The sequence below is a fragment of the Eretmochelys imbricata genome, chromosome 27 (genome assembly GCF_965152235.1).
Source record: "Eretmochelys imbricata isolate rEreImb1 chromosome 27, rEreImb1.hap1, whole genome shotgun sequence".
Taxonomy (NCBI): Eukaryota; Metazoa; Chordata; order Testudines; family Cheloniidae; genus Eretmochelys; species Eretmochelys imbricata.
The window spans coordinates 11133069-11145146 of record NC_135598.1 but is presented as its reverse complement, the minus strand read 5'-3'; the positions used below and the strand labels follow the sequence as shown (position 1 = coordinate 11145146).

General features: G+C 62.5%; 1 protein-coding gene across 1 annotated transcript in view; it reads left to right on the top strand.

Annotated features, from left to right (window-relative positions):
• TBX21 (T-box transcription factor 21) overlaps positions 1–7548 on the top strand; it is a 33308-nt gene extending 25760 nt beyond the window's left edge. Inside the window, exons 2-6 of the mRNA XM_077806438.1 lie at positions 3185–3339; positions 4330–4451; positions 5092–5250; positions 5678–5739; positions 6864–7548. Of these exons, the coding sequence (XP_077662564.1) occupies positions 3185–3339; positions 4330–4451; positions 5092–5250; positions 5678–5739; positions 6864–7512 (1147 nt within the window). The 3' untranslated portion in view covers positions 7513–7548. The remainder of the gene's footprint in view (positions 1–3184; positions 3340–4329; positions 4452–5091; positions 5251–5677; positions 5740–6863) is intronic.
• The last annotated feature ends 4530 nt before the right edge of the window (positions 7549–12078 follow it).

Genomic DNA, 12078 nt, shown 5'->3' with positions numbered 1-12078 from the left:
CACCAGGAATATGAGCAGGACTGGAGGGGGATTAAATTCTGCTCTTAGTCTTATTATGATTAGTTCTATATTGTGGTAGCACATAGGAACTATGGACCAGGCCCCCATGATGCTAGGTATGAACAGAATAGAATAATGGTCCCTGGCCCCAAGAGCTTACTTCGCTCCCCCTTACAGAAGCGGACTCACTCCTGAGTCCTCCCAGGGGGATTCAGATCAGAATCCCAGGCGTGGCAGCTCGGGCATTTTTGCTCTGGCAATTTGCTCCTGATTTTGGTTGTTCTGAAAGCCCCAGCTCCAGGAGTCTAGTGATGATGTGAGACTCTTGGCTTCCATTTAAAACAAAAGAACAGTAAGTTTCCAGCCGTCGTGGTGGCAGAGAGAGGCTTGAAGTCATAAAGCCCCCCCACTCCCCTAGGCTCAAAATGCAGAAGGCAAATAGAAAGAGCATCTATTTTTTTAAAAATTTAATTTCAAGATTTTTAAGCGATTGTGGGAGGAGGGGGGCTGCTTGATGACTTTTGAATGGTTGGCATTGACAAGGCTGGGATCAGGTCAGAAGGGCTGCATTGCTGCTCCATATTTACATCAGCATGACTGGGCCTGATTCGGGGCCTGCCTACCCTCGTGCTAATCCAGCGTGAGCCAGTGTGTAAATCCAGGGTAAACCCGAGAGGGGCCTGGCACTAACATGCATCTTTAACTCGCCGCTGTCAAGCTAACTCTGGATGCACACCAGTGTAAATCTGGCATAAATGCAACACTCCAGCTATACACCAGGGTGGGTGACAGCAGGATCTGGGCATGCATCATAAATTACCAATAATTAATCCACCACGGATTTGGACGGCGCTATCCCAGTGTACACCCGCTGAGGATCAGGCCTCTAAAACCCGCTTGGCTCCGTTTTGGGAGCCTGGCCAGTTTCGTTTTCTTCCTCCTGTCAGTGTCGTCCCTCGGCTGCCTCTGCGGTTCCCACCCTGCACTGAACGCGCTGAATGTGCCAAACAAAACCTCTTTTCATTGAAATGTGTTTGAAGCAAGAGTTGGGGGGGGCGGAGGGGGGTTAGAAAGCGCAAAGGCAGCATCTCCTAAAGGGGGCTGCAAAACAGTACAACCTTTGCAGAGGGCTTTTGTGTTTCCTCTCTGGTCCTGGCTGCCGCCGTTGGGATAAGGAGCCTGAGCCATGTGTCCTCCCTCTGAAGCACCTGGCACCGGCCGCTGTGGGAAGACAGGACACTGGGCGAGATGGACCTTTGCTCTGACCCAGTCGGGCTGTTCCTACGTCCGCCTGGAGCGAACCTGCAGCCTTGAGAACCAAAGCAGCCCCTGCTGCTTCAGAGGACTTAGGTCTCAGCAGGGAACGGCAGCCTGTTGCAGTCCCTAAAGCTGGCCACTAGAGGGAGCCATGCTCACACTCCCTAAAGGCGTGCCTTACATTGTGGTCATGTCTCCCTCTTGTGGCCAGCCCCGGTGTCTACAACCACCCGCTCCCTAACCCCGGCTTAAACAGCAGAGGCCGGTATTGTTTGAGGGTCCTGAGTTCGATCCTCGCTGGCGGCTGTTAGGCGTGCGTGGATGTGGTTTGTTGCATTGGTCCCCCCAGATCCTACCAGGCCAGGGCCCTCCGTGCAGTGGGGAGACAGGGTCCCCTATTTCCCAGCTGCCTTTCTCGGACCCCTCTTCTTGCTCTGACGAAGGGGGAGGCCACTAACCAGAGGGGTTGAAATAGGGATTTGAAATTGACGTGTGAGCCCCACCCGATCCTGCCTCTTTCCTCTGCCCCCTTCCCAGCTGTCCTCTGCCATTGCTCTCCATTCCCCTTTTTGCTCCCTGCCTCCCTCTCTCCTGCTCCTCCGCCCTTCCCTGGCCTGGTGATGGGGCTGAGAATAGAAATGGTGTCACTTTCTGAACCGGAGAAGTGAGGAGGAGAGGCAGAGGGAAGGGGGGCCGGGGCATGGGACACAGAACTGAGCTGCCACCTGTCGCAGTCCGCTGACAAGTCGCTGCGTTCTCAACAGGGCCAAGTGGCTAAATCTGCCCTGATAGGGGGCAAGGGACTGGGGGGCGGGGCCTGGGATCAGAACCAGCTGGCTGGGCTGGCTTCGGAACCAGAATGGGAAGAGCTGGGAAATAATCCAGCTCGGGGCGGGTTGCTTCCACCCCTCAGCCCCCCACCCCATTGTCTCCCTTCCCATCTCCGTTCTCTACTGCTTCTTCCCCCTACTTTCTATAGCCACCCCCAGCTTCCCCTCTCTCCTCCAGTCCCCGCATTTCCCTCAATCCCTCCCTGTGCCCAGCTCTCCAAGGCAGGGAATGCGTCTTTGTATGTGCACACGTGGGTCCCGATCCAACCACCGGTCTCTGCTGCAATACCAGGAATGGTTAACGGCCATCAGCTCCTCTTCTCCCTCAGGCTCTCCTGCAATCTCTGCCCCCAGCCCTCTCCCGATCTCTCCGGTTTGATACCCCCAGGGGCCTCCCCAGTGCTCAGGAGTTAATGGGGCATTCCAGCTGCCTGGGCAGGGAAACCAGCTGGGCGTTGGCCTTGTCTAGGGGCATGTAGTTACAGGGTAACCTAATGGGGCTGGCCGAGGGGTAACCAAGGCGCCTGCTCCATGCTGAGCTGGGAATTGGGAGGCCTGGATTCTACTCCCAGCTCCGCCGCTGACCTGGGGCTGGTCACATCTCACTGTGCCTCAGTTTCCCCTCCCACCCTGTATGTGTCTTGTCTAATCAGACTGTGACCTCTTTGGGGTGGGGACTGCCTCGCTGTGTCTTTGTACAGCGCCTGGCACAATGGGGCCCTAGTCTCTGTTGGGGCCTCTCAGCGCTACCATAATAAATAATAGCATGAGGACAATCCAGGCCACCACACGCCAATCCCCTGTGTTGCCATCACATTCCTCCAGCCCATATCCCATGGATACATCCTCAGGGCAGCTCCGTCCTGCTTCGGGCTGGGATCCCACCTGGGTCCTTGCTCACCTCCACGAGCCAGCTCCTTCCTCGGGGGACCTTTCCCCGCCGCGTGGCCAGACTCCACGGGATTTCAATGGCAGAAGGATGTTCTGCCCTGGGGAAGTGTGTGTATGTGTGGGGGGGTCTTGCTGTGTGATTTGGGGACCCAGGGGGCGTCCCCTCCAGTGTAACACGCTGGGTTGTGTTTGTGTCCCCTCTCCAGGCGGATGTTCCCGTTTCTTAGCTTCAACCTCTCCGGGCTGGACCCCGTGGCTCACTACAGGGTCTGCGTGGACATCGTCCTGGTGGATCAGCACCACTGGAGGTACCAAGGCGGGAAGTGGGTCCAGTGCGGCAAGGCCGAGGGGAACATGCCAGGTAGGAAGGAGAGATCCAGGCCAGTTATCTCGTTCATGGGGCTGAGGAACCAGGGCGTTGGGTACAGGGGAGTGGTCGGGGCTTGCCACTGTCTCTAGGGTTCTCCTGCACCCTCCCCTGCAGCGCCCCCTACTGGGAGAGCCAGGCGCCCACCCCAGCCACTGCTCTTGCACCCTCACCTACAGCGCCTCCTGCTGGGAGAGGCTGGGACTGGGTAGCCAGGAGCTTCTGCACCATTCCCAAGAGTGGCACCTGCTATCGAAGCTGTGTTGGGGGGCAGAAGGGGGGGGGGGGCTTGCTGTGACCTGACAGCTGGTTCCTGATTCGGGGTGGTTCCTGATTGGGGGGTGGGGGTTAAGATTTCAAGCAGCGATGGCCAGTGTCTCAGGGCTGCCTTTTCCTTCTGGGGGGGCAGAGCTGGATCCGTGTTTCCCTGAACGGGACTGGGGAGGCAGGGTCTGCAATTCGCCCCAACCCCAAACTCCCCTGGCGCTGCAGGGTCCAGTACCAGCCCACCAGCCGATCTCTCCCCCTTGCTGGATCCCGGAGCAGCAGGGAGCCCCTCCCCTTCCTTTCTTGTCCCCACCCCATCCCTCCAGCACCGGCTGCCCCCCTCCTTCCCCTCCGCTCCCCTCCCCAGCGCTCGCGGCATTCCCAGGAGCCAGAGTGCCCTCTTGTGGGCAGCCGGGACGGTGCAGTGGCTCCCTGGCTGGCACAGCACCCCAAATAACCGATGTGTTATTTCGCCTCTCTGTCCCCTGCCTACCCAGCCAGCACTTCCCAGCCCGGGCTGGATGAGGGGGGACTCGCCCCCCGTAGCTGGGTGGAGAAGCTGGTCCCAAGTGCTGCTCCGAGCCCTGACCCGGAGGCACCCAGCCGGGAGGGGGCACTGGCTGCCGGGGGGGGGCTGGCCCAGAGGCCGTGGATGCAGGGAGCTGCTGGTGGGCCCGTGGCAGCAGCCCGGCACTCAGCAGGGGGCTGTTCTGGCAGGTAACCGGCTGTACCTCCACCCCGACTCGCCCAACACCGGGGCCCACTGGATGCGCCAGGAGGTCTCGTTTGGAAAACTCAAGCTCACCAATAACAAGGGGGCGTCCAATAACATCACACAGGTAACCACCCCCCCATGGCACGGGCCAGACGCCCGTCCCTGTCGTTGTGGGGCACAGGCCAGACACCTGTCCCCCTCACCTGGGTAACATTCCCCATCGCGGGGCACAGGCCAGACACCCGTCCCCATCACCCATGTACCCACCCCGCCCTCCTACAGCGTACTACACAGAGACCCGCCAGCCTATCTGCATTGTTCCTGGCAGGAGCGCTGCCCTCCAGCTTCTGGACCCTCCAGACACTACCTACTCCCCACCATCCACGTCTCTGTGGCGTGGGGCTGACTCCCAGGACTCCGGTGCTTTCTCTGTTCCGTTCTTTCTGTCGCCTTCCTTCCAGCTGAAGGAGCTGCCTTTTGCCCAATAGTTAGCCTGTGGAACTGCCTGCCACATGATATCGATCTAAAGCTATGAATCCCACGGACGTTCCCTCACTGGCTTATCCCCAGGGCCATGGTATCCTCAGTCAGGATAAGCCTACCATGGTCTCCCCCATAGATTGACCCGCGGAGCAGTGGGGATCACCCTACCACGGGTTGTCCCAGTGTGCCCCCCCTCCCAGCTGCAGAGCACCCCTTATGGGCGCCGCGCCCCCTGCTGCAAGCGCCTCTTCCGTGACACTCCCGTGCCCTGCTCTCTGCAGATGATCGTGCTGCAGTCCCTGCACAAGTACCAACCGCGGCTGCACGTGACGGAGGTGAAGGAGGGGGAAGGGGACGAGGCCTACCCCTCCAGCAACACCCAGACCTTCATCTTCCCGGAGACGCAATTCATCGCCGTCACGGCCTACCAGAACGCCGACGTGAGTACAGGGCCCTCGCGCCTCCCTGGGCCACGGTAACCCCTTGGACACTCAGGGGCAGCCACTAGGGGGTGCTGTGCCAAGGAGAGGGGTAGGTCTGAGGCGCCCACGGCGCGCTTGGGTGGGGACTGGAGCGTCACGTCCGCACCCCATGGCCCGGCTCCTGCTTCGTGCTGGGAAGAGCAGAGGGCGGGTGTCTGGGAAAAGGTGGATCAGGGCCCGTGGTGGGAGCAATGGGGCGGGGGGTGTCATAGGGTTGGGGGAACAGATGGGGGAGCACTAGGAAGATGGGGGGCTGCCCTGGATCCTGGCTTCTTTCCCCCCGCCCCGACTCTCCCTCCTTCCCCTCTGCCCCCCCCCCCAGCCCCATGCCGTCCCACTCACGCAGTGCGACTGCGTACCCAGACTCTCTCCTGTGTTGTCCTAGATCACTCAGCTGAAAATCGACCACAACCCCTTTGCCAAGGGCTTCCGGGACAACTTCGACTCGTGAGTATCCCCCCATCCCGCCCCCCACTGGCTCGCTCCCCATCGCCCCGCCGGGCCAGCCCAGCCAGGGGGCGACAGTGCCTTGATGCACCGTCATCAGTGGGTCACTGCCAGGCGTCTCCGAGGCCCCCGTTTGCCTGGCACCCCCGGTGCTCAGAGGGCATTGGTGGGGAGGGAAAGGAGGGGGTCATTGAGGGGTAGCAAACTTGGGTGGATGGGGGTGGGGAAGCCGCAGGACCCCTTAACGTGCCTCCCCCTAGCAGCAGGAGGGCGGGTCGCTCACCTGTGTTCCCGCTAAGGTGCGCACCTGCACGGCTGCACAAGGGCCACGTGTGCAGGTGAGCGGGGAGAATGGAGGGTGGGGGCAGCGGGGTGAGGTGATGGGGGGCTTGGAGGAGCTTGGGGCATGTGGGACTGCGGCGGGGACGGGAGCGATGCCTCTCCCCCAGCCCCAGAGCTGCGGAGGGGAAAGAGGGGGGTGTGTGTGACATACACACACACACATGGTCTTTCACACTCACCTCCCAACGCATGTGTTCTTGTTGTTCCTTCTTGGGACTTCCTGCAATGCACATTCGTTCTCTGTACTTTTATTCTTTCAAAGTGCAACGTTCGGGTTTTGACTGGTCTGTGCCCTTCATAATTTTTATTCCTCTCTTTCACTGAACTTTGATTCTTTGAGTAGTGAGTTCTAAAATGCCTAACGTGTCCTGGCCGGACTAATTATCCCTCCGGGAACTTTTTCAACAGAGAGATTCTGTCTGGGTGTTTTTGTTTCTCGGGGTGGTGCCCATCCCCCCAGGACCACGACAGTGGTGCACGGAAGGACATTTATTCCGCGCGTGGGTGGAAAAAGTGAGAGGGACCGTTGTCGCTCGCCCTCCGAGGCCGGGTGTCTCTGCTGAGTTTGCCAGCCCGGAGGAAGGGATGGCGACGGGCAGGGATACCCGGCCCGGGGCAGGGCTGAGACCCCCCCAAACTCAGCTCAGTTACCCGAGCACCGCTGAAGCCAGCCAGGGCCGGAGTCCAACCTGAGGCACCAGGGGCCCCCCACCGTGCCAGCCGTCCAGCTTCCTCTCCACCCCCTGCCTGACCCCCCACCTTGTGTTTGTCCCCCCCCCCAGGATGTACACGACGGCAGAGGGCGACCGCGTGACCCCGTCCCCGCCCGACCCCACCACTTGCCAGCAGCTCCTGCCCGGCAGCCGCTTCCCGTCCTTCCTGCAGGAGCAGTACCCGCTTCCCCAGAGCCGCTTCTACAATGGGGAGCCCCTGCAGCCCAAGGAGCCCCCCCGCTGGTACTTCGCCTCCCAGCAGCCCCCCGCCGCCCCCCTGGATTATGGCGCCTACGACGGCGCCTACAGCGGGAACAAGTACATGCCCTTCGGCGTGAAGGCCTTCCCCCTGCCGGCCTCGCCCCACGCCCCCCTGCCCTACTACCAGGAGCCCCACCCCTTCGGCTCGCCGCCCGCCGCCTGGCAGCCCCCCGCCAAGCCCAGCCCCGGGGCGCTCGGCTGGTTCCGGCCCGTGCGGGACGTCAGGCCCCCGCCCGGCGGCGAGGAGAAGGGGAAGGACGCGGAGGGCTGGGCCGAGCCGGCCTCGGTCAAGTCGGTGGACTCCTCGGACTCGGGCCTGTTCGAGGCGGAGTGCAAACGGCGCCGGGTGTCGCCCTACGCCTCCAGCGCCGAGAGCTCGCCCCCCGCCCGCAACGGGGACCTGTACGACAAGGAGGGGGGCGCCGACCCCGGCTACTACGGCTTCTACGGCAACTGAGGGGGAGCAGGCAGGGAGCGTTTTCCTGGTGCTGGGGGGGCTAGAGGTCCCCCACCCCGCCCCCCCCAATCATATCGGCTGTCCCCAGGGAAAGGGGGCGAGGGGGGCGGTCGCTGCAGACAGGCGCAGCAGAGGAGGTGAAGGTGGGGGGGGGGTGTGTGAAGCTTCTCTTAACCCCCCCACGGTTGCACAGTTGGCGGGGGGGGGGACAGGGGCGGGGGGTTAGCGTGTGCCAGGCTGGGCCCCGGCTGGCCCGCGTTCGTGCATCGGCCCGTGCGCAAACGCCCTCGTGCACGCTTTGGTGCTCACACCCATGTGCATTTACGCACAGACCCATGCCCCAGTCATGCACACGGGCACCCCCCCCGTACCCCTGCAGCCTTCCTCCCCCCCCGCCCCCCCACCTCCGCCGATACACCGTTAATGGGGTTACCCTGCAGCCAGCCAGGAGACCGGCCGAGGCTGCAGCTCTGGCCTGACCCTGCGTATCACTGATGAGCAGCCTGTCTTGCCATGCCCAGGCCCTGGTGGGCTGGGCACAGGGGCACATTTCCCCCGCGCCCCCCCGCTCGCTGCTGCCCTCCGGCGGCGAGCCCCTCCCTCCGTTGCAGCAGGCACCTTCCGCCCCCCCCCACCCTGCCGAGCGTGTCGAGGGTTCAAGCACCGGAGCGGCCTCGTCCGTGCCCATCGCAGCCCCCTGCAGGAAGGAGCCGAACCACGCGGGTGGCCGAGGCTGCGCTCCCCCCACTTCTCCCCCGGGCTCTGTGGTGTCTGTTTTGGGGAGGGAGGCTGGGGAGTGAGTCTTGCACCAACCTTACCCCAGTCACTGGCGGTGACCCCGGGCTGTCCCCTGCCCTCAGCTCAGGGGAGCAGCGAAAGCAAAGTGGGGGCCCTGCCTGACGGGCCCTGGAGCCTGGCAGGCTCTGCCCCCCCCCGTTTACCCCCCCCCCCCACCCCCAGATTTGTCAGACTGCCCTTAACGTAAGAGCCCCCTCCCCGACTGCCCTGGGTCTTTGTGTCTTCGCCTCATCTCTGGGGCCGCTGGGTTCCCCCAGCTCAGGGAGCAGAGCAGGCAGGGCCCCACGGCCGCCACGACCCAGTCGTGCTGGGGGGGTGGGGGGCAGGCCTTCAGTGCCACTGGCAACGCAGCCAGCTGGACGAGGCACCCAGGGGCGCTCCCAGCTGAGGGGTGCGGGGCATCCCCACCGCACACACGCACCCCCACCTGCTGAGACCCCCCTGAGCCCTGCTGGGGGCGACTCACTCCCCCCCCCCCCCCCAGCACCAACCTGGCCTCATGGGCCTGTCCCACTGCTGCCATGCACTGCGGGGAGCGGGGAGGGGGGTGTTGCCTTTTACCCCCCCCCCCCCCAATCCCTGTCCCGTCCCTTGGCTGGGGCCAGCCCCTGTGCTCATGGGTTTGGGTTTGTGGCAGCCACAAAAGTCCTGGCCTTATGTCTCTGCCCATCAGGCCCGCTGCTGGGGCCCTGACTGTGGTGCTCTTTGGGCGGGGGCCTGCCAGGGGCAGTTCTGGGGACTGTCTGAGTGGCCCCATGGTGGGCGCGGGGGGGGGGGTAGTTGGTGGGTAAAGGTGCCCCATTCAAATAAAGCGTCATGGCCTCGAGCAGGTTAGCCAGGTCAGAAAGCAGGGCGCCAGCCCAAATTGTGCAGCTCCGAGCGCCGCCGGCTCCCCCACCCCTCTCCACCCACGCTGTGGGGCCTGCAGGGGGCGGATGGGTGCTGCACCCCACCCTACCCCGCGTGGCCAACTACAGCCTTGCTGTGCAAAGCCATGGGGGGCACCAGCCAGAAATATTCATACGTCTTGCAGCAGTTCAGAGCGTGGGGGGGGGGAGAGGGGCAGGGCAGAATGATGCTCCCTCCATGCGGCTCGTCCCCATGTCCAGCGCACGTCCAGCAATTCCCCCAGCCGCTGGGCTCTGCCAGGCACGAACCAGCCCCCCTTTGCACCCCAGCGCCTGGTGGGGGATTTGGGGGGGAGCTCTGCTCTCCAGCGCGTAACCAGCGGCAATCCTGTCCCACGAAACCCTCCACCACTCGGCTACGCACCTAACGATTCGGGGGGGATTTAGGTACATCTTAAATGTTATTTTTCTTGCTCCCACCCCCACCCCCAGGCATGCCCCTGGACGGGCAATATTTGAAGCCTCTAGCCTGGGAACACTGGAGGTGGATTTATTCAGCCAGACAATCAGAGGAAGGTGCCAGCCTGTTAGAAGCGGGCACAGCCTGCCGCTCCGGGCTGCCCCCCCCATTGCGGGCATGGGTCAGTACCAGCCCTGCCTCGCTTGCCTAACCTGTTTACACTCTGCCAAGCGTGGGTGGTGAAATGTGCAGGTCTGTGCTGGGGGGGGAAGTGGGCGGGGGGGGGTGGGGGGTGTGTGGTGGGGGGGGTTGGTTTGTTTGTTTTTTAAGAAAAAATCTTTACTTTTGAACATATTTATTGAAACATGTACAGGTTCTCCACGTTCTCCGTGGGTTTTTTTTTTTTTTTTTTGGGGGGGGCTTAAGAATTTCTTTAAATAAACTGTAAAGCTGTGGCTAACCACGCTCTGTGTGTGTGCGAGAGAGCGAGAGAGCGCAGCAGGGCCACAGACCGGAGGGGGGCCTGTGTACAGAGGCTGGGGGAGGGAGCGGGGGCACCTGGCTGGGTGGGACCAGGTGCCACACCAGCCGTAAGTCTGCTGAGTACCTGACCGCATACAGAGGCTCTGTGTGTGTGTGTGCGTGCGTACGCACACGCGTGTGCACACGCACACGCGTGTGCACAGTGCATATAGTGCACCGGGCAGCTGATGTGCAGGGAGCATGTGAGAGTGCAAGGGGGGGGGGGTGTAACTGCCTGGCTGGCTGTGACCATGTGCAACCCCAGCCGTGCTTGAGATGGGCACATGGATGCCTAGGGATGCACTGAGCAGGCTGGGGGGTGGGGGGGGGGGGGGTGTCAATACCTGGGGGTGGGGTTGGCTGTTCAGGGCCTGCCGCGGAGCGGGTGCAAGCGTGCGATGCACAGGTGAGCGAGAGCCGGCGGGCGGTGACTCGAGGGATGTGACGGCGGGACGGGGAGCGAGCCCCGCGCTTTGGGGGGCACCTAGCCAGGCAGGGAGCCTGCACCCCCTCCCAGGACGGACGGGCTCCATTGCGGTCGCAGGCAGCCGCCTTGGGGGGGCGGCCACACCCCACACAGCACCAAGCTGTTCAGCAGGCCTGGCCCCATATGCGGGGTGGCAGCAGCTCACCTGTCCCCAAGCCCTTGTGCTCATTCACTGACGGGGGCCGTGCAACACACCATCCCCTGCTGGGCGTGCACCAGCAGCCCTGCCTGGCTCCAGCACCTTCCAGCTGGGGCTTTCCAAGCACGTTACACCAGTGAATTAGCTCTAGCCAGCCTGGTGAGGAAACTGAGGCAGAGACAAGTGACTTGCATCCAGAGGCAAAATGGGGAACAGAACCCAGGAGACCTCACTTTGACAACCACCCCCGCCCACAACTGACCCCTGGCCCCCACTCTCCTCTCACAGCTGGGACCAGAACCCAGGAGTCCTGGCTGTTGGCTCTAACCCCTAGGCCACATGAATGAATGAAGCCTCCTGCCCTAGATAAGGAGCATCTGAAACCATTGTGTTGCAGGAAGGAAAGAAGCCCATGGGTGGGCTGGAGGGGACCTGGTTTGCAGAGAGGAAGACCCTCCCGCAACAGGTTGGGAGGGGGGAGAGAGGAAAGGTGGGGGCGAGGGAGTGATGGTGAAGGAGACACTGCACTCGGGCTCTTCGGGATCCTTTATTAGAGGCCTGGAAGGTTTGATCCAACAAAAGGCCAAGCCCAGCACGACCAGGCCTGGAGGGAGGGGGAGGGGGCGGGGTCTGCCCGCCTGCAGGCCAACCCCAAGCCATGCGGGGGATCCCTGCCCCCCATGTTGGCGGGTGAGGGTGTGGGAAGGTGGCGCTCCACGGTGCCCCCTGCGGGTAACTGACCGGAGCGCCCCAGCCCAGGACCGCCTAACCGCAAGCATTGGTGCCCACGGGGTGCTTTCTGACCCTGCATCCCCTGGCCCCCCAAAAAAGTGAGAGAAAAGGGCTGGCTCAGGCCCTGAACAGATTTGGGGGCCCCAAGGGGAACAACTCCCAGCTCCCCTGCAGCGAACACGCCATCCCCGGAATAGAGGGGGCTCCGAGGGCTCTACAAACAGTCAGTCATTAATGCCCGCATCCCGCCTCGCTCCCAGCTGGGGACACCCCTCACCCATCCGTACAGGCCCTAGGCGAGCCAGGAACTGAACCCAGGCGTCCTGGCTCCCAAAGCTCCTCTGCTCTAACCACTAGACTCCAGTCCCATCCTGGAGCTGGGAATGGAACCCAGGAGTCCTGAGGCCAACCATTAGGTAACACAGCTGGCTCAGTTCCCCTCCGGGATTCTCCCATCTCCTGTGCAGACCCTCCCATGTGCCGCTGTTCACCCCGCCCCGGGGCTGAGTTGGGATCCCAATTCAGGCCCCTCTGTGTACAGGTTTGTTTAAATTAATACAAAGAATTTGAAAAATAAAAG